This window comes from Pimephales promelas, chromosome 11 (assembly GCF_988280905.1).
Source record: "Pimephales promelas chromosome 11, fPimPro1.hap1.1, whole genome shotgun sequence".
Lineage (NCBI taxonomy): Eukaryota > Metazoa > Chordata > Actinopteri > Cypriniformes > Leuciscidae > Pimephales > Pimephales promelas.
In genome coordinates this window covers 30,041,746-30,064,907 of record NC_142779.1, presented here as the reverse complement: position 1 = coordinate 30,064,907, position 23,162 = coordinate 30,041,746, and the positions used below count along the sequence as shown (strand labels likewise).

Here is a 23,162-nt window from a genome sequence, read left to right as displayed (position 1 = left end):
GCCACTTATGGAAATATTTAGAATATTAGCTCGTAATAGCGATGTGGCGCGCTCGTTTTTACAGGCGCGCAAGTTCATTGTTGCATAGCAACGACAGACGCCACGGGAGAGCAAACACGGGAAAGCGGAGCGAACTGCACTCTCCATGATAATGAGGAAGTTTTAGCAAAGGATTCATTGATTTCTAGCCCTTGCATTAGCTTTACTACTAGATATATGGTAAGATATATGGTAACACTTTACAATAAGGTTCATTAGTTAACGTTAGTAAATGCTTTAAATAACATGAACTAACGATGAGCAATGCATTAGTTACAGTGTTTATTAATCTTTGTTAATGTTAGTTAATATAAATACAGCTGTTCATTGTGTGTTCATGTTAGTTCACAGTCCATTAACTAATGTTAACTAATACAACCTTTGATTTTAATAATGTATTAGTAAATGTTGGAATTAATATTAACTAAGATTAATAAATGCTGAATAAGTATTGTTCATTCTTTATACATGTTAACTAATGTTAACTAATGAACCTTATTGTAAAGTGTTACCAGATATATATATGGAGATGAGAAATTAAAAGCCGGCTGAAATGCGTCACTGTCGGCATCGGTGAACAGATAATGGGTCAGATCCGAGTCTATTTTTGCTGCGCTGCTCACGCTTAATTATAAGTGAAAGCACACTTTTGATGGACAAAATGTCTAGTATGGACAAAATTTTGCTTGTCAAGTGTGTTTTAACAAGAACTGCAGCTATGTCAGAAAATAAAATGAAGACATTTATAGAAAATGTACCCATTTAAACGTGTTTTTATTATTCAGTTTGGGTAAAAGTATATGGTATTTTTATAAAAATAAAAAAATGGAAGTCTGCTGAAGATGGAAGAGCAAAGGATTGGAACAAGAGAAAAAGAGTAAGGGAAAAGGAGAGATCTGGGCATGGACAGGCCCATCTAAGATAATCTTGTCCCGGGCCCAGGCAAGACTGTCAGCTGGCCTGGTTTTAAGGGATATCATTATTGACGCCAGGGAAAATTTGAGTGTGTTTTTTTTTTTTTTTTTTTTGCATGGCGCTATGAGATTGCTAAAGTCATTTGAATGCCATTTTGTTGCTACCCTTTGCTAAGGTAGTTTAGAATTTAGTAGGTAGTTTAGTAGTCTAGAAGGATTTTTAGAATTACATTATGCAATTGTTAAGGTTTTTGGAGCAGTCTTTAGTATTTTGTTATGGAGTTGTGGATGGTTGCCACAACTTGCTCACCTGTACAATGGGGTTTCCAGAGATTTGCTTGATCTCAACCAAAGGTTGTTCTTGACCCAGGTTAGACGCCACAAAGCTGAAGCCACGGAAGAGCTGGTGTGCGTTAGCGCTGGCTGGAACACCGGGCGAGTCTGTGGACACATACAGAGAAAATTATATTTAGAAAGGCAAAAAGGACATAGTCCCTCTATGAATGGAAACACACAATTGATCCCATCTGAGCAGTATGAATAGTATGTACTAAGTGGCAGGACCCGAGGGCTCTTGTAAACAGGTTCTGCTGTTTCACTCTAATTTGTTTTTGCACTTTCCCTGTGCTTGCTGGGCACAGACTGTTATGTAAGAATAGTTCCCAGCTCGCTGTCTATCACATTGTCTCTGTCATTTAAAAGCAAACACTTAACATTATTCTTCCATTGAATATTCTTTAAATAAAGCAGCATATTGAGTATTAATGAGTATTAATCTGAAAATCAACTGCAATTTGAATCACCTGTCGGTGTGCGGGATGTAAACTCAGGATCAAAATGAAATGTGTCCTCTGGTCGGCCCACTGCTGGTTTGAACGGAGGCTTGATTTCTCGTCTGTACAACTTCTGTTAACCAAGAAGACAGAAAGCCTATTTATATATAACTCTTAGCATTAGCGTATACATATATATGCACATAAACACACACACACGCACACACATATATATATATATATATATATATATATATATATATACTTACATTCCAGTCTATTGTTGCAAAAAATATATGCCTCTTGATTTCTTCCACTCCATCAGGTCCTGCGCCTGGAGAACAACCAGAGGACAAACATCCAGTCAGGTAACAGATGGGATTCCAATGAAACATCAGTTTATCTTTAAGTCAGACAAATGTTAAAAAATCCTCTTTGAAAATCCTCTGCAGCTCAGTTTCCCATCCTGCTTGACATTGCTAACTTCCAACAAATAGGAATCTAAAAATGCTGTGCTAGAGTGCACAGCAAAGGGATCAATGTTTTGCTTGTTAGCATATCCCAGTTAGCCTAGCATCTGTCTGCAAAAGCATCTTCAACTGTTGACGGTGGTCATGGCTGAGCTCACGTTTGGCTGGGATTCCCAGTCTCGTTGTAATAGTGACTTCTCTGATTGGCGGATCTCTCTTCGGGGCTATGGGTAGTGTAGTTTTCAGCAGGAATTTAACAATTAACACGTTTTGAAAATTAAGCTGAAACCAGGCTACAGACGCATATTTCATCATATAGAATACGTTCAACAATTTTTAACCAGTGGTGGATTGTTGCAATGTCGTAGTATCCACAAGTTTCCGAGGGGCGCTCCTGTAAAAAATAAAGTGGGTGAAACTTCCGGTGAGGCGGCGGAAGTAGCATTCCAATGGTATTTTGTGTGTTAGTTAGCGAAGAGGCTAGCTGTTTTTCAGAGAATTATTTTACTATTTAAAGACGCAAATCTTTATGAGAGATGTCGTTACGGAGCTCAGGGACAACATGTGCTGTTCGCGGTTGTATGTATAGCCGGACTAAACTAATTTAGTGGCTTAAACGGGATTGTTTTGAACATAAGCTGAAAACGAAATCAGAGTGATCCTGCCAGAGCCCGTCTCTGATCCTGCCAACGACTGTAGTTTCCATCACCTCCCAAAAGACGACGAATCTTCCTGTGTACATTTGTTTAAATTCTTAATATTCTATAAACTCTCTCAGCATGTGATTGGCTGTTCGCTACTGATGTTACACCTAAACTCAGGATCAAAGCCTGTGTTGACAAGAATACCAAATGTGCCAGTTAATGTATTCAAGCAGCACATTCATTTATAATTTTGAATAAACTCCAAAGCACAATGACTACGTGTGTATTTTTTATTTTAATTGTTTGTCAGCTCGCACAACTGTCTGTCACCATGCCTTGATGAGTATTGATTATTAATAATGTTATTATAATACTCCCAATCAACTACTGCGGAGGGTAAAGGTACTGTTATTTCACCCTTTTGAATTTCGTTGAGGTTGTGTTCCCACATCGTTAGCTAGTTTGGATCGCTATAACTTGAATGACTGTCAACTGTTGAGTGTCAAGCATGTCAAATGGCGCTTTGTTTACTTCCAACCGGAAGTCGCGCCCACTTTTGACGCAAGGCCTCATGGGGCGTAGGAAACTTGTGGATATGTAGACTGATTTTTTTTACCACCCACAGACAGTATGATTGACAGGGGGTGGAGCCAAAGACCATCATAAGTGTTTGTTTTTGTGAAGTGTGAAGTTCATGTGAAGTTTTCATGTTTTCAAGTTTTTGGCTAAAGAGAAAACCACAGCCCTTTCTCTGTTTTCTCTGTTTCCTGCATGTTTCTACTGAATACACAGACACATTTTTTAAAAGCATATCTGGCACAGTGGTAGTTTACCCCTTGTGTCCTGAAAAGTTAATATATGCTATCGCTAAAAATAAATGAATAGGATTTTTGGTTCCGGAAACCTATACTATTGCGCTCCACCGTGCAACACAGTTGCACCTCATTAACTATTTCATGATAACATGCATATAAATTGTTCCCTTTCATTTTAGCATTCAAACTATGTTAGTAGGCATAGTCATACACAAGTGAGTCAGGACTTGATTTGGATGTATACACCTTAACGGGGATCAGAAGAGTACAAATCCACGGTCAACATCGGGTCTCTATGGCATTTATCTCTGCCTTATAAATTATGGATACGATTCACCCAGCTAAATTCAATTTCAGCTTGACAAACATTCAGCAGCAGCGTCTGGAAGTCTGACTGCAGTCATTCACACAGGAAATCATCTCTGACTAAAATGAGATTCATGCCCACTGCTGCTGTCATAAGAACAATGTACATTACTATGTTCAACTAAAAGAGGTATCACTGTGACCAACATCTGATGCATTTATTGAGCTAAGCGTGTTATATTATATACACTATCCTTGCTGGAAAATAGCTTAAACCAGTGATTTGCTGGTCTTAGCTGCCCCCTAGGCAGCTAGCTGGTCTAGTTAGATGGTTTAAGCCCAACGAAACCAATATAGATAAACTAAGACTACTAAACTACAATGGCTGGATTAAGATGGTCCTCTGGAGGAAGGATGGAGGGGAGGTGAATAATATATTGGTGTTTTTAGTTATGAACGGTAGCTTACCTAATCTATTGGAAGGGTTTCTTTTGAAGAGAGCCCGCAATAAACTCTGGACTTCAGGGCTAAGGAACTGCGGCATGCCCAGTTTTGCCCTGAGAAAAGAAATGAAACAAAAAACCCCACTTAATCTGCTATTAATTTCAGAAAATACATAAGACTGTGATGCACGGCCACAAACATAATACATCATTTTGACAGATCCATTTATGAGGATAATTTATTACATTTATATTTTTATTTCTTATATTTAAACAAACAAACAACAACAACAACAAAAGAGAGCCTTTCAGAATGCACAAATACAACAATTCTTACTTGAGAATAAGTGCCATGGTCTCTTTGCGGTCTTTGCCTTGAAATGGCAGGGATCCAGTCAGCATTTCAAACTAGGCACAGTAATAGAAACATCAGGCTTTGCTCTAGCAAATTTATTTACGGATGGTACAATAATTGTGTATTCAGCACTGCTTCACAATATCAGCGCATACAAAATCCAAATCTGTCTCCAGTCAGCATGCTTACTCTTATGTAACATTGCTTATGTGAGTGAATTGATTTTAGGGCAAGGCTATTTGTAAGTCAGCTAGTTAAAAGGGCTGCAGTTTTTAAGTAAGATTCCACAAAACATCGACTGAGACTAGTCCAAATCATGCTTATCAAGTCAAATTTATATAGCGCTTTTCACAATACACATTTTGCAGATTATAACTGTGCTTTAATGCACTTTATGAATAGTAAATAAAGTAGAACTTTGAACCCAATAATAATTTATCAATTGGTTACAGTCAACAGTCAGTATGTCCTGCATTCATTCATAAACTTTTTTAGGTTAAGTGAGTAATTTCTGTACGACAAAAGGCCACCCACATCAGGTTGTCCTGTTCTAAACTCACTCCTTTGGCCATTTGTGATTTGCCAGCCCAATGGGTCAAGGTTTGGCAGCTTAGCATGGCTCAATTAGCCCCCATTGGTAGATTTAGTGGGGGCTGCTAAGCAGAAATTACATAGTTCACCTTTAAACATTTAAAATTCCCTTTAACTGCTATTTAAAGTCAGGTGTAGGTCACCGTGATTTTGCCAAGTAAGACATTTTTGTTGATCCTGGGTCAACATTCCTGTTCCAAAATATAGTCCTAACCCACTCCCTACCCCTAAACCTAACCCTACCCATATATTTTCCCTAAAATCAGAAGGTAATGAAAGGTTAATAACACTGATGTTTAAGTTCTTCACTCTGGTTCTAAGCCTAAACTTGACATAAACTGTAAACTTATCTCTCAAATCTGATTGGTTGATTGGAAAGTTGATCCAGGAACATGTGGTACTTGGTGAAATCACGTTCACCTATTTAAAGTCAGGTGTAATATCAATCTGAGCTCTTGATACTTATAAGTGTGCATCTCTTCAAAAGTTATTTGTTCCGACAATGGCTGTGAGTCATTTGCTACTGAGGAAATGGAAATTCTCAAAGGACATACCCTCTTATAGAAGCAATTACCGGCAACAGCTCAAGGCAATAATATTAGGATTAATTGAAAAATATGTGGCCCAGTGCAACAGCAAGAAGATATCCACTCAAGTCCTTTATCTAGTGAGGAAGTGTCCCATCAATATATCATTTTTTAGACTCATTGCTAACTATATCATTAACCCAAAGTTTGTCAACTCTTGCTAATGCTGTTATCCATTCAAAGTCAGATTTGGGATATTCCTACTTAACATAAGGTGACCAGATTTCTAACATGGAAACCGGGGAAATTTTCTAATTTGGTTGTCTAAATATCAATAAAATCTTACTTGTTATTACCAATTAATTAAAATTAAAATCGGGGACAATAAATACCAGCATTCTGCATCACCTTGATGCCGGACCGTTTTTGAACTCACCTTGTACGTGTTTTGGTCTCTTATATGTCTTGTTTTCTCACCTGTCTTCTGTCCAGCTCACTGATTTGGCTTTGATCCTTGTCTGTCACTATCACTCGCATCACAGCACTGGTGAGTCTTATTACATCTGGCAACCAAGGGAAGAACTGGTTTTCTACCTGTTTGACTCACTGGTGTGACTCACACCTGGCTCTGTTAACCCTCATGTTAACTGGGCGCCATTCTTGCTTGGTAATCATCTTGTCATACAAATTGTCCCCTTAGCCGCATGTTGATATCTTCCAGGTCCTGGAAGTTTATTTGCTTGTCGTCTTCAGTTGGTCCCATGCTTCCTCTCTTTAGGTGCATATTCAGTGCGTTAGGCAGATGCTGAAGAGGCTGTTGGAGAACCAGTAATTTATTAAGGCAGAGAAGGGTTACTTTCATGCCTGGTTGGTTCTGTTCTAGGGATCTATCATTTTGGTGGCTTTACCAAAAAATCCCCTCATGATGATATTACATCCCTGTACTTATTAGTATTTGGGGTGTTAAGAATCGTATCAGGCAGGCCTTGAATGGAGGCGAGGTGCCCAGGGCTCATAAATCAGTGCGCCCACAGTTTTTCAGTGGGGCCATTCCTCCAAACTTACTTGGCATCCAGGAGTGAGAAGGTCACGGTGTGTCGGTTTGTGCTCAAAATAAGACTTCTTAATTCCCCTCCTGTTGGATTACTCAGTCCCGTCCCCATCCCCTCTCGACTCTGGTCACATAATGCCCTGGATTTTTCACCAGTCTTCACTTCATCCAGCAACAATACTGTGATCCTACAATGTGGTGGACCGCTTTTCTAAGGTGTTTCATTTCATTCCTTTCCTCAAACTACCCATTGCCAGAGAGACTGCACAGGTGGTCATGAACCACACCGTCTGGATTCACAGTCTTCCGTGAAAGAGGGCCCCAATTAATCTCTCACTTTTGGAAGGACTTCTGTCAGCAGATTGGCATTACCCTTTCTTGTGCTGCCTTGGTTTTCAACCTCCCGTTTTCTCTCTAGGGAGCCGAAGCTGCCGTCATTTTGTAGCTAGACCGTCAACACATTCTCATCCCAAAAAGTCAGATGACTGACGTCTTGGGACGTACTTTGACCATACGTCAATATCCGCCTTTTTAGGGCCCCCTTAAACGTCGGTAGATGGCGATCCCGGGCCGTCATACAACTGACGCTTTACCTTTAACGTCAGTTAGGTGACGGGTTAGGTTTAGGTCTGGGGTAGAGTTAGGATCCCATAACCTCATCTACCGACGTTTAAGGGGGCCCTAAAAAGGCGAATATTGACGTATGGTCAAAAGACGTCCCAAAACGTCAGTTATATGACTTTTTGGGATGAGACTGCGTTGAGACTGTTGCACACTGCTATACCTGCTTTGGGGTTTCTTGCTCACTGCTTTTTTTGCTCACAAGCTGGCCTCGTGGTTCATTGGGCCATACCCAATCTCTAAGGTCATCAGTCCAACAGCTTTGTCTACCCTACATTCTTTGTTGTGTCCACCCATGTCTTTTATATCTCCCATGTCAAACCTGCCTTACATTCACCCCATTCCCCTCGTGTGTTTATACCCATGGCCTTCACCATTAGAGGATTTTGAATTCCACTTGGCGCAGGCAAGGATTCCAGTACTTGGTGGTTTGGAAGGGACACTCTCCGGAAGAGGAATGTTGGAACTTTGGTTGTGTTTGGTTTTTCCTCTGATCAATAAACATTATTCAGCCGCATCCTCTGAGTTTGCGTCCCATTTCCTGTTCCCTGGCCCCAGTAAATATGACTTTAAATGTTCATTTTGTGTTCATTTAGTAAGAAAGCAGTAAATGGTCACCATGTATAGATCAGGGTTCCTCAAATTCAACCCTGGAAGACCACATCCCTGTAGAGTTTGGCACAACCCAAGTCAAAGACACAAGTTAATCAAGGTCTTCAGAGTTACTAATTACAGGTAGGCGAGTGTTTGAGCTATATTCTGCAGGGCAGTGGCCCTCCAGAGCTGAATTTGAAGAACCCTGGTCTAGATTATTATATATTTTAAAACTGTGATGATTTTAAATAATTGGTTTATGTACCTTTTAACAATAGCTATCTTTATAAAATAAAATAAAAATTATTGGAGGCAAAAAAAACAAACAAACACTTTTTAAAAAATGTTTCAAGAGCAAATGCAAAAATATTAAGACTAATATCCAGTCAAAATGGTAAAATTAAGTTGTGTTCGTAAAAATTAAGTTTGATCATAACCATAAACATATTTCGAGAAAAACTAATAAATCTGGCGCTAACAAATTTAAGTTTTTGGTTTTTTTCAGTTCCAAAAGTATAGTTTAGGTCCAAAGTATAATTTTTTTCAGGGCATTATTCAATTGTATTATTCAATTATTACTAAGTGACAAAAAACTTTATGAGTTGAATGGAAAGCAGCATAGCAAAGCTAGTTAACGCATTTGAATAAAATCAAAACATAGTCTAACATTAATGAAATGTGCTTAATTTTGCTGTGAGAACCCCACAGATCTACGACCACATTATCCTCCATCCCTAGGCTTTAGATGTTCAACACTTAAACACTGCAGTGCTCACATAGCCGTCTATGATCCTTCACAATCTGCAAGGACACTTACCATTAAGACTCCAAAGGACCACCAGTCAGCACTTTGAGTGTGACCTCGTCTATTGACAACCTCTGGGGCCATGTACTCGATCGTCCCACAGAACGAGTACGCTCGTTTGTCATGGTCAATTGCCTCTTTGCTCAGGCCAAAATCTGAGAGAGCAGAGAATATATTAAATCATCAACATATGGCCACTTTAGTCGATGGCAAATGATGGACCGTGGCTAAAGCAAATAAAATTTTGCTCACCTGTGACCTTTATGTGGCCTTCTTCATCAAGGAGAATGCTGGGAAGGTGAAGCAACAGTCGATTACATTTAATTTCTGTATAACTGTATAGAGAGCAGCTACAGCATTACAATTAGATAGAAAGGACATTTACTAGATCTTTGAAAAAGTACAAACCTCTATATATCAATAACAAACAAAGAGTTAGTTGTTTATTTGTGCACAGAAATTCCAGAATATGAAAAGACATTAAAACTGTAAAATATTAAAACATTAAGACTATTAAAATATAAATCATTTAGTCTCCAACAGTATAAGATTTTGGTCAAACTGCCCATCCCTACCACTACACCCATTTTTATTGATAATTATGTTTATTTTCAAGAACAAAAATAATATTTTTTACAGACACAATTATTTTTTTAATTTGTTTATTTAAATGTCTCCCCTACTAACCCAGACCAGACTGCCTTAGAAGAAATCAATTAAACAGTTACAAATATTAAAAAATAAGTGAATAAAATTAAGAATTATTATACATTTAAGTAAATATAAGAGAATAAGAGAGTTCAACAAGGTAAATGCTACACTTTTTAATTTTGCAGGGGTGACAAGATTGAGGATGTATATGTTCTTAATGCATGTACTGGTGCAGTCTTTAGGATACTGGTGCCTTTGCCTTTGCCTATTAATCACCTATGACAGGTCTCAGAACAGTGTGCCCTTAAGGACTATAGAGCCCTCCATTGAGCCCACCTCCATTTCAACTTTAAAGATGAGAACCAGACAGAATATCTCTCATTCTGACTTTTATTATTCCCAACAATGAATTTCCCACAAGAGCCAATTCAGTGTGCAGGTGAGCATGGTTTTAGTCCAATTTTTGGGTAGATATGAGAAAGTAAAGCTCTGAAAGAGCATTACTGTATAGGAAGGATTATATTAAAGAGATAGTAGTCGTACACGGCTCAACAATAAGGGTTTATTCCCCGCTGTAAAAGTTCTTCAAAATAAGAAAGTTCTTAGGGTACATTATAAGAGTCTGAGGAAGTGCTATTTTTTTTCTTAAGGACATCTTAATATTCTTGTTAAGAATAACATGACATGCTTTGACATACTAGCCTACTCATGTGATTGTCTTGTCTATTAAAATAAATTTAATTCTTCAACAATGTAATAGCTTATTGATAAATTCATCCTTTTCTTTAAGAGTTCTCTCAGGCTCTCTCTATCTGCTGAACACATTTTTTTTTTCTTGATTGCGATTTGACTTTTTTCATTTTAAATAGTGTGTAATGTTGCTGTTGGTGCATGAACAGTATCTGCAAAGTTGCAGTGCTGAAAGTTCAGTGTAAGCAGAGATATCGTCCTTTTAAAATATATCGTCCTTTTAAAAAGTATATTGCCTACAAAAACGACTCGATTGGGACTACAGGGTTTTAGATGTCACTAACCCATACATTTGCACATATTTCTGCGGCTGGTCGAGTGTGTTGTGTTCACCAAGCTGTCAGGTCTTCTGTGTTCGAGCTTCCCACGGACGCTGTACTTCGTCAACAATGGATACAATTTATGTTTGATTATTTTCCTGAAAATGACGATCGTAATTTAGCTCTCTGTGCTGCGCATTTTACGGAAGACAGCTTCCAGAATCTCAACGAATTCAACACCGGATTCAACAAGAAACTGTTACTAAAACATGAAGCAGTTCCAACTTTAAAACCAAAGGCAGCAGTTGTTGGGCCACAACCTGTAAGTAGGCTAAGACTTAATCATTTTAAATGTATTTGCATGTATAATTCCAGACGTATCCTTGTGTTTATTTTTTTCAAATGCCAGCGCTGGCTTTAGCCACTAGGCTACTAGTTATGCTATTCTGTGTCTACGACAAACGCGTACAAACATTATGGACCTGAATTTTGTATAAGTACTAATGTTTTAAACGTATTTTTCATGTATATATGCTTTATGACGTTATTTTCGATTTGATCAATCGAAAATAACGTTCCACTACATCCCAAAGATGCTCTATTGGGTTGAGATCTGGTGACTGTGGGGGCCATTTTAGTACAGTGAACTCATTATCATGTTCAAGAAAACAATTTAAAATGATTCGAGCTTTGTGACATGGTGCATTATCCTGCTGGAAGTAGCCATCAGAGGATGGGTAAATGGTGGCCATAAAGGGATGGACATGGTCAGAAACAATGGTCAGGTAGGCCTTGGCATTTAAACAATGCCCAATTGGCACTAAGGGGCATAAAGTGTGCCAAGAAAACATCCCCCACACCATTACACCACCACCACCAGCCTGCACAGTGGTAACAAGGCATGATGGATCATGTTCTCATTCTGTTTACGCCAAATTCTGACTCTACCATCTGAATGTTTCACCAGAAATCAAGACTCAGACCAGGAAACATTTTTCCAATCTTCAACTGTCCAATTATGGTGAGCTCTTGCAAATTGTAGCCTCTTTTTCCTATTTGTAGTGGAGATGAGTGGTACCCGGTGGGGTCTTCTGCTGCTGTAGCCCATCCGCCTCAAGGTTATGCGTGTTGTGGCTTCACAAATGCTTTGCTGCATACCTCGGTTGTAACGAGTGGTTATTTCAGTCAAAGCTGCTCTTCTATCAGCTTGAATCAGTCGGCCCATTCTCCTCTGACCTCTAGCATCAACAAGGCATTTTCGTCCACAGGACTGCCGCATATTGGATGTTTTTCCCTTTTCACACCATTCTTTGTAAACCTTAGAAATGGTTGTGTGTGAAAATCCTAGTAACTGAGCAGATTGTGAAATACTCAGACCGGCCCACATGGCACCAACAACCATGCCACGCTCAAAATTGCTTAAATCACATTTCTTTCCCATTCTGACATTCAGTTTGGAGTTCAGGAGATTGTCTTGACCAGGACCACACCCCTAAATGCATTGAAGCAACTGCCATTGGTTGATTAGATAATTGCATTAATGAGAAATTGAACAGGTGTTCCTAATAATCCTTTAGTTGAGTGTATATAACAGTTTTAAAGTTTAGAATGTAAGATTTGTTCATGCTTCTGAAAGAAGACAATCAAAACCAATTGATCAAAAAATACAGTAAAAACAGTAATATTGCGAATTTAAAATATATTTTTTTCTATTTTTATTTTAATTGTCTTTTTTATTCTTGTGATAGAAAGGCTGAATTTTGATCATCACTACTATTCAGTCTTCAGAGTCACGATCCTTCAGAAAATCATTATAATCTGTTGATTTTGTGCTCAAAGAAAATTTCTTTGTTTTATAATGTTGAAAACAGTCGTACAGCGTAATAATTAATGGAAACCTTGATACAATTTTAATGGAAACTGTGATACATTTTTTCAGGATTCTTTAATGAATAGAAAGTTCAGAAGAACAGCATATTTGAAATGTAATCCTTTGTAACATTATAAAATTATATTTAATAGTTATTACTTAAAATTTTTTACTAAGCCCAAACTTTTGAACAGTACTGAATGCTGCTAGTTTTTTATATTGCTGTAATGCTTAATATTTAAAACAACCCAATACATTTTTTTTTCTACAAAATATAGTTAAGAATGTTATTTCCTAAGAATTGTACTTTCCCTGACAGCATTTTCACCAAAAGGTTTATTTTTCATTATTACCACATTTATGTATATCTGTTAGAAAAAAAAAAATACTATAATTTTCATTTTTCGTAACTATGATGATGGCATACATATTATACAGATTACATATTATTGTTGAGCCGTGTACATATTTCAGTCTATTGTAAGGGGAAAAGCTTTGATAAGCACTCTAAAATCAGCAGAAGTTCACAAAACAGATGCAAGTGTATAAAAGCAGGAGCAGCACAGGAAGCTCTCTGGTTAGTTGCATCACCCAGTTTGAACCTCTGAATTATGACTGTAATTACATGAGAGTTTCACAGAGATCTCTTTGACTCTAATCCAGATGAGGATTATACTGCTGCTTGAAAAAAAAAAAAACAGGACTTAAACCCTCCTGAACATCACATCCAATCAAGGTTGCGCTAAAGGTTATCAAAATAAGGTCACTCTTGTGGCCTTTCCGGGCATAAGGTCACTATCTAGGGCATTTAAATAGGCTGCAGTGTAAATTAGAACACATGATAGCTATTTACTGATAATATACATGGGGCTTGGTCTTACTTCTCTGGTTTTAGATCTCGGTAGATGATGCCCAGACTATGAAGATGATCCAAAGCCAAGGCCAGCTCAGCCAAATAGAACTTCACATCTTCTTCTGTAAACATAACCTAGAGAGAAAAAAATATCATAACTAATTTTTTCATTTAGCTGTTGCTTTAGCAGAAATACAAATCCTTTTAGGATTAGGGATTTGAACAAGACCAGTACATTTTGTCATGTAACTCGTTCTGCACAGTTTGTGCTATGGACATAAATGATACCTCAAACCATGCAGCTTATTGAGGGGAGGTGTGCTATTACTTTTTCTCAGAAATGAGACTTATGACCTGAAAAAAATCCCACACACTACAGACTTGTGGGTGGGCTCTTTTTGAAATTTGTAAAACAAACACCCAGCAACCCCATAGCAACTCCCTGGCAACCATCCACAACACCACTTGTACTATAAGTTTAATCTAGTTTTTCAATTAGCTGATGCTTTTCCTCAAAACCTACAGTAAAGGTTATTACAAAGACAATCCTCTTGGGCTTTTGTAGATAAATGTATCTCTCAAACACTAGGTTTCACCTCAGTGTGAAATGATCACTCATTGCGATATTGCTTTAAAAATATTCCAGATCACTTCTTAAAATAGTATTATCAATTCGATATGTTCTGAGTTATAACTTAATGACTATTTAGCAAGACTCAACCTGCAGTTTTAAAATGGGAAATATATTTATGGTAATACACTTAGAATTGAAAACAAAAGCTGGTTTCAGCATATTCCTTTTATGCAGTACCTGCCCAAAGACAGATCTTAAATAAAACTACAGGAACACAGTGTTCTTGTATTTGGAAGGCCCCAAACTGCTCTTTTCACAGCTAATTTTAATCACAGGGAGATTTATTTAGACTGGGTAGAGAGCATCAGGGGAGAGACAGTGCCATATTGAGGAGCGTACATTGGCGTAACAAGTTCCAGCCAGGAGAGCAGCAGCTGTTGCAGCCAGATGAGGCATTTGAGCACCAGCGGTAATTAATTTACGTTTCACTTCCCAAGCATGGTTCTGCTCAGTGAATCACAATTAAATCAAGAGCACAAATCTCTAGGTGGAAGTGCTCCAGTTTCTTTTTTTTAATTCCGAGGGACTGATTAGAAGTAAATGTGCAGGAGTTGCTCTTACATTGCAATGAAACTGTAATTGTCTATAAACCTTTTTGTTCAATGAAATCTCTGAGATGAGAATGTCCCTCACCCCAAAACCACATACCATTGATTAGCATTAGCAAATAGGCAATCAAAGTTTATTGCTGTTATGTAAACTAAAGGCTATTGACTATTTGAAAATGACTTGGCCAATTATTTAACGATGTTAATTATGTATATAGAAACATTGTATACATATATAGTTGATCGCAAAGAATGCAAATATATACATAATTATTCAATTATTCATTTGAGAGCAAATGAGGACTATTTTATCATTCACATGGCTTCTTTCAGCATAATTATGCTTGTGTTTTCATTTACATTTACATTTATTCATTTAGCTGACACTTTTATCCAAAGCAACTTATAATTGCAATATATGTCAGAGGTCGCATGCCTCTGAAGCAACTAGGGGTTAAGTGTCTTGCTCAGGGACACATTGGTCTCTCACCCGTGTCTCTCACACCAAAGGCATGTGTCTTATCCACTGTTTTATCCCTTGTTTCTTTTCTCTGATTGGTAAAAAATTTCTTTGCAGAATCATGCAATGTCATTTTTCTCCTGGACTTCCACTGTTGAATATGATTATTTTTAAAAATACGTTGAAATAATACAGTCTTATGGATTCAATTAAGTTATCATTAAAAATCACTTTCTACAGAGAAAATAAAGGGCATTTTTACTTCCGGAACTTGACTTTTACACTCCATAACAAGGTCCACAATAGGTTTCCATGTATTTAAGGTCAAAAACACTTTTTTTTCATAATATACACTGCAGGATCGCATCTTTTCTCAAATTGTCTGAAATGTTTCAATCATTGATCCGGTCTCTCTAAACCCCTCCTTTCCGAGCGCCTACTTTGCTCTGATTGCTTAGATGGCCTGCTTTGATTGGTCTACAGCTTACAGCACATGTCCGAAATGAAACACCCATTGCTATATCTGAATTTTAGCTTTGGAAACTTCCTCAGGATTTGTGTACACAGTGATATGAACAGTCACAATGGACAACAGTCACAAATATAAATTCAACATGGCGACAGTAGCATACATCAACCATCAGGGTGGTCTGCGCTCCCGCCGGATGTTGCAACTCGCACGCCATCTCTTATTGAGTCAGAAGCATCTGAGGTCGCTTTGTGTCATTCACATTCCTGGGAGAGCTGAATCGTGCCGCCAACGAGCTCTCAAGACTTCTGCCATATCCCTGGGAATGGCAGGTCCCTTTTGGTTGCACCTTATTGGACCAACCGGACTTGGTTCTCCGAACTGGTGCTTTTTTGCGACTGCCCAATTCTTCTGAGGAGGTCCTTCCTCAGAAGAGTGCACCCTTTGGCACCCGGGTCCCGATCTCTGGAATCTGCACATGTGGTTCCAGGATGGGACACGGAAGGTTTGAGTACCCTACCATCTCAGGTGGTGGCTACCATCACTTCAGCTAAAGGCTTGTCCATGAGACAAGCCTACGCTCTGAAGTGGAGCTTCTTCGTCAGCTGGTGTTCTTCTCGCCGAGAAAATCCCAGAAAATGCCCAATCAGGTCTGTGCTCTCCTTCCTCCAAGAAGGGTTGGAACGAAGGCTGTCTCATTCCAACCTGAAGGTTTATGTGACTGCGATCTTTGCGCACCACGACATTGTGGAGTCTAAGATGGTAGGATAGCATGACCTAGTCATCAGTTAAATCCTCCCCGCCCCCTCATATGCCCTCTTGGGACCTTGTGGTGGTTCTATCTGCACTGCAGATAGCTCAGTTTGAGACATTGCACTCAGTTGAGCTTAAGTACCTCTCTACGAAGACGGCGCTCCTGGCAGCTTTGGCCTCCATCAAGAGGTTAGGGGACCTGCAGGCATTTTCGGTTGACGAAGCGTGCCTGGAATTCGGGCTGGCTAACTCTCACGTCATCTTGAGACCCCGGCCTGGATATGTGCCCAAGGTTCCCTCCACTCCTTTCAGGGATCAGGTGGTCAACCGGCAAGCGCTACCCTCAGTGAGGCGGACCCAGCCTTGGCACTGCTTTGTCCAGTATGCGCCCTTCGTGCTTACGCAGACAGTACATGGTGTTTCAGGACCTCAGACCAGCTCTTTGTCTGTTACGGTGGGAAGCTGAAGGGAAAGGTTGGGGACATCTTACACTTTTGCGAGATTCTACAATCTCTGTGTAGAGCCAGTGTCCTCTCGTGTACTCACTTCCAGTAGCCAGAAAGTAGGTCCTGCTCCATGTCGTCTCTTGCCACACCATTCCACTCCACGAACTGAATACGTGCGCAGAGTGTATGCCAGGTTGGTCAGCCCTTGTGATTGGTTAGGTGCCTCCATGTGCATGGTTCCCTGGTTGAGCAACCCCCACATGTGTATTTCCATGGTAAGTCTCCTCCGAGCACGTGCCTTTCCCTCGGCAAGACCCCTCTTGGCATCTCGAGGTTGAAACATTCCACCCTGCAGGCTTGTTTTCCAATACTCAAAGGTGATAGGTCTCTCTAGCGAAACCCCCATTTCGTCAGTCATTGACGTAACATCTCCATTACCTCCTTCAAGGAACGAGGGTTACATATGTAACCGAGATGTTCTCGATATCCTGTGAGTGATCATGGATGTGATTAAGTCGCCTTTTGCTGAGTGCAATTACTTGACACATAATTGTCACTTTCTAAAATTACAGCAGTTAATTATTCACTGAAAGACACCGCGATAAAAGTGGTTTTAACAATTCATCCCTGATTCTATATAATCTTGTTATCCTAAAGCAAAGTGACCAATATGATATACAATGAAATAAAGTGGTCCACAAGCAATTAATAAAGACAACTATCTCTATGCAACCAGAATAAAGACTGAACAATGTGACTGATAAAGAGTGGCGTGTGCAATAAATCCTAGACAGGTGGAAAAAAAAGGGCTATTTAGCTGAACATGGCCAATGAGTGACATTAATCAAAGTCTGAAGGAAAAGTCTGCTCCAGATAAGTGTGGGGCTGTTTTCATCAGAGCGTCCAGATATCTCAACTCTCTTTTACTGGGTTGAAGGCATCACATGCTGGAGCTTAGCAGAAGATTTAACAATATAGGCAATAATAAAAGCATCACAACCTGACTGGGAGAGATGCACAGGAATAATGTGTTTGAACATGATCTAAACTGGTACAGAACACATTAGAATCGGCATTAATGATTGACAGATCGATTGATGTGAAGCGTTTTCTAATCATACCCGCGTTACAAAAGGGTAACGCGGGTATGATGTCATTGATAGATGACAAACTGACACTGTGACCTGGTTAAAACTGCTTATTTCTCTGGATTTAAACATTATTAGAAACATTTTAAGGTAATAACTTAAGTACACGGATCAACAAAATATATAACACTTTTCCAGTGGTTTTTTTTTTGTATACTTTGACCCAAAAAATAATACATAGTGTATCTTTAAGATAAAACAAATTCACTACAACAATTTGTTAGCCAATGTTTAACTTAGATTTATGGCTTTGATTTTATAGTAATTTTAGAGTAAAAATATTTTGTAAAATATATATTTTATATAAAATAAAAAATATATAGTACAGTATATTTGATTTACTGTGAATTAAAACTTCCATAACTTTTTCATACTTTCATTTTTTGAAGTGTTTTCACTTCAGCAATAATCTGCTGAGTGTTTTCTTTAAAACAAGACCAAACTAAAACAAGACCAAACCCCCATTCTCAAAAAGGGGGGGGGGGGGTGACAGTTAAGGGGTTAAGTTACTTGAAGACAAATTCGATAATGTGACGTCTTTTTAAAATATCCATCATATTTTCTGATATGTACTACTCCACTCTGAGTGGTTTCTATAGAATTGACGGGGTTGCTGCCTAATGAAATCAGGAGTGCCCAGTCTCTATGATATTCCTATCATCTACCAGTCAAAAATCCCAAATCTGATTGCTTAGTAAATGAATTAGCATATCTCTCCTCAGAAAGTCGCATGGTTTTATGTATCCTTCATGCTTGTTAGGCTTATGGGTTTGTTCAAACTGTAAAGATGAGCATAATGGGGCATGAGTCAACAACCACGGATTTCCATAAAAGCTACAAATCAAGATAAATTGCACTTAATGTGAAGCATCTGTAGAGCTTTTTTAGAATAAGACAGCAGTCTTGTCATAGATAATGCGAATACATAATTCCTTATTTCTTTTTGTGCTTTGAAACTTCAAATACTGTACATGTTTGTAGCACAGGTATAGAGTGGATCAGTATAGGATTAGTATAGCAACAAGAAATGATGTCACATCTTAAAAGCCCAATTTTACGTTTTTAAATCATCCTTGCCATTTCTCTTCCGATCACCACAGCAACAAAGTTATTCTTGGTGGTTTGCTGCGTGTACTTTTTATAGATTCAAACCTCTCACTTATCGGTTAGAGAACTCAGAGGCTGTTATAATGTTAAGTGTGAAACTTAAGAAAGGTAATTAGATAGCCTTTAATGGTAACACTTAATGGTACTGTAATAATAACTGAACACTATTAATCATTAGCTTTGCATTGGTAAACAGTTATTAATCATTTATAAAGCATATAGACATTATTAAGCAGTTTTTAAATACAGCTATAAATATTTATTCTTGATTTATAAGCATATCTATAATGTGTGTAATTGTATTTTCATAATTTATTAATGCTCAATTTATCATTTCTAAATGACGTATAGCATTATTTACAAACCAGTAATTTAGGAGTTGTCATGGGTTCATAAGATCACTTAAAAAGTGTAGTACATTTTTAATACACTATTTAAATGTATTTAAATTTAAAATTAATACATCTTAAATATTTCTATGTTCTGTGTTGTTCGTTTCCTTTTTCTGTTTAGAAGATAAATGAGCCTTTCAATCTCCTTTGTTAATGCTTTTATAAGGCATTAATAGTCCTCATTTTAGATGAGGTCACAAAAATAGTTAACTGACCACTACTAAATGCTTTAAATAACTAAATAACTACCTGAATTAACCATTAATTAGAGTAGAAATAAATGTTAATAAAGCACTTATTAACACACAAGTGACTATTACTATATAACAAGATGTATGAATGTACATTTAAATAGTTCATTAATCATAATCATTTACTTACACTTTCTAAGTGATCTTATAAATCACTCCCAAATAACTGGTTTGTAAATACTTAATTTAGAAATGATAAATTGATCATTATTAAACAAATTATAGATATCCTTATAAATCAAGAATAAAGCATTTATAGCTGTATTATAAAATGCTTATTATTGTTAATGCTTTATAAAGGATGAACTAACTGTTTATTATTGCTTAACTAATTATTAAAAGCATGCAGTTATTATAAAATATTATCGTTTATGGATAGCAAAAATGTTATTTTTCTTTTATCACAATATCAAAATCTTACCCACATAGGGGTAAATTTATCTAAAATGTATTTTTTATTTGTTTAATATAAATACTCCAAATACAACAAGCACATAGGCCAAGGGAAAGGTACTGGATAACAGGAAATATCCAGAAGAGCTCAGTTTATTGATATTAACAGCAATAAGTCCTGTTCACACCAAGAATGATAACTATAAAGATGACGATAAAGATATAAAAATCATTTTAAATATATAAGAATAGCAGAGTCTGAACCACAACTGTAATGATAATGGCACAGAGAAATGATATTGTTGGAATCACTTTCAGAATGATTTTCTTCCAGCTGATGGACGATAAAAACAGACAGCCAATCAGAATCAAGCATTTAAAGTGGCAGACGACAAAACTGCAGCGCGCTTATAATAAACAGAACATTATCGTGCATTAGTGCTAACGCTAATATAGTTGTCGCTATAGTAATCTTTATAGCTATTGTTTTTGGTGTGAACCATGCCTTTATTATAAGAATGACCTTGGTTTCAGTGGCTGAGAATATCCTCAGCACCCAGAGGATTTTTTACAAAATCAACACAAACGGCAGACACAAACTGTGCTGCTAATCAATAAAAAACACATTATGTCCACTTAATCCTTACCAACACATAGACAGTAGTGTATAATCCATTGTTTTTCCACTGATCACCTCTGATGCTCTAATGTGTGATTCAGAAACTACAGGCTTCAGCAAAAGTTGCAGTCAATAGATCAATAATGAGATTTGCTCCCCGTGTACGAAGGGAACAGATCCTTGAGGGAAGCTTTCATTGAGCCTGTGAGATTAGAAAGTGATGTGATCAAGAAAACCAAACACTCCATTAAGGAGAATTACAGTAGTGAGTGTTAAGAGGGACCAATTACACCATCCGCCAGAGAATAGATGCCAGACATGCCTTTAATTACCAAGGCATTTGGACCAAAATGACATCTCCATTTACAATTCTGTCTGGATGTACCTCTGTTATTCCAGGTCGATGTCTTGGCAATTACTAAATGATCAATCAGTAAGCAATTGCAACTCAGCTGAAGACCACAAGTGTACAATCAGTGGACACAACTATATTGGTATTATATCTTTTTTTATATATCTTTCGCCCATAACCCATATGAGAAATTTAGAAGAATCTCTCCTTTTAGGTGTACTTTTGCATAGAATGTGAATGCGAATGTTGTCAATCCTCAAAAAAAGTATAATAAAAGAAGTCCATTCAAATTGTGTGCTCTTAAATCTCGTTTGGATTTTCGCATATTCAAACTTAGCATGTTGCATTTGGTTTAGAGGAACATGAGAACATTGACGGCATTTTCCTGGAAAAAAACAGCATGAACATTCTCAAAAACATCTCCTTGTTTGTTCCACAGAGAAAAGGAAGTATTTTGGGTTTGGGACAGGCTCATTTTTACAACTAAACAAGAACACCATTTATGCCTGTTGCCTGTTATTTAGTTTCATAAAAACTGACCTCTTTGGAGAGGCGTGTGAATAGATCTCCCCCTCTGAGAAAGTCCAATATAAGGTACAACTTTCCTTCTGTCTGAAATGCTGTGGGGGAAAAGCAACAAAGGTTACAAATAAGCAGTGTTTTTCACCTATCAAAAGTAAAAAAAACTAGGAATTTTCTGTTTGCCATTGAAATTGGTGGTCTAGAAACTGATGTTAATGTTTGTGTTTACAGTCTCCTGAGAGAACAACTCACCATAGTGGAGTTTGACAATGAAGGGATGATTCACTTCTGCGAGAATGTCTCGTTCCATTTTCGATCTCACTCTGTCCCGCACTTAAAATACATAGAGATAACAAGACGTGAATGTTTCAACTCATTAATTCCCTTGGCAAAAGCATAAAACTGCACAATTAATTGCAAAATTCATTACAAATACATAGTGATTTAGTATATTCCCATTGATATTTCTTTTTTTAAAGTGGATGAAAAGAATCTGAAGAATCTGCTTTTCAAAAAAGGTGCTTTTGTGCCGTGACCATTGTGAATATAATTTACTTAGGACATAACCAGATCTGGCTTAACCAAGTATTGGAAACTGGGTTTACAGGTTCATTTGACCATAAATACTGTAACCGGAATATGATCAAATTTTGATATTCACTTTTATATTTGATATAAAATTTGAATGTGCAAGTCAAAGTGGAAAAACTAAAATTAATAATGATTGGTCACCTTGTTGCAACTCTCAAGTTCTTCCACACCAAACTCATCCAACCATGTCTTTATAGACTTGGTTACATTAATGCTGGAATAGAAAAGTACCAACCTTCGCCAAATTGTTGGGAGCATAGCATTGTGCAAAATGTCTTGGTATGCTGAACAGTGATGGAGGAAGTACTGAATCTCAGTACTTAAGTAAAAGTACAAATAACCAGATAAATATTTACTTCAGTAAAAGTAGAAGTAACACAATGACAACCATACTTAATTAAAAAGTAAAAAGTACCTGATTTTAAATGTACTTGCATAACAATTTATTCTCTAAATGTCTATTTTCTAATGATTAATAAAACATTTAATTCTAACTCATTCAACCTAATAATACTCCAATAATGATGTTCAATATTTATGGAAAAAAAAAATAGTTGTCACCATTTCTGAAACAAGCTTACAATTAGGCAAAATACACATCATGCTTATCCTTACTATATGTTAATAACTATGTTTGGCAGTAAAGGCGATTCATTTATGGTGTAATTCTGAACCTCTTGGCTTGCCATAATCCTAACCAAACGTATATTACACACAGTGCGTTTCCGATGCACGTAAAAACAAATTTTCGCGTATAAATTATAAACACTCTTGACATGATATCTCTATGGCAACCAAACATCACTGGTGAGACAAACGTGCAACGGATGGGCAGTCAGATTACGTTTTGGCAGGGGAAAAACTGATCAGAAAATTTAATGCAAATGTAACAAAAGTTAGAAATGTAGTGGAGTAGAAAGTATAATAATTGCTGCAAAATGTAACGAAGTAAAAGTAAAAAGTATGCACTATTTAATCTAAAGATACGTGAAAATTGTACTTGAGTAAAGTAACAAAGTATTTGTACTTCGTTAAATTCCACCACTGATGCTGAAGCATTAAGATTTGGAAGTAAAGGGCTTAGACCAACCTTGAAAAAACAGCCCCAGTACCATTATCCCTCCTTCACTAAACATTACAGTTGG

At 37.4% G+C, this 23,162-nt stretch overlaps 1 protein-coding gene across 1 annotated transcript in view; it reads right to left on the bottom strand.

Annotated features, from left to right (window-relative positions):
* Window positions 1-23,162, bottom strand: part of rps6ka2 (ribosomal protein S6 kinase, polypeptide 2) — a 71,384-nt gene that overhangs the window by 27,990 nt on the left and 20,232 nt on the right. Inside the window, exons 4-13 of the mRNA XM_039652322.2 lie at window positions 21,679-21,759; window positions 21,445-21,524; window positions 13,361-13,467; window positions 9,201-9,238; window positions 8,961-9,103; window positions 4,742-4,812; window positions 4,430-4,518; window positions 1,996-2,060; window positions 1,757-1,859; window positions 1,264-1,394 (exon numbers count right to left, since the gene is read on the bottom strand). Of these exons, the coding sequence (XP_039508256.1) occupies window positions 1,264-1,394; window positions 1,757-1,859; window positions 1,996-2,060; window positions 4,430-4,518; window positions 4,742-4,812; window positions 8,961-9,103; window positions 9,201-9,238; window positions 13,361-13,467; window positions 21,445-21,524; window positions 21,679-21,759 (908 nt within the window). The remainder of the gene's footprint in view (window positions 1-1,263; window positions 1,395-1,756; window positions 1,860-1,995; window positions 2,061-4,429; window positions 4,519-4,741; window positions 4,813-8,960; window positions 9,104-9,200; window positions 9,239-13,360; window positions 13,468-21,444; window positions 21,525-21,678; window positions 21,760-23,162) is intronic.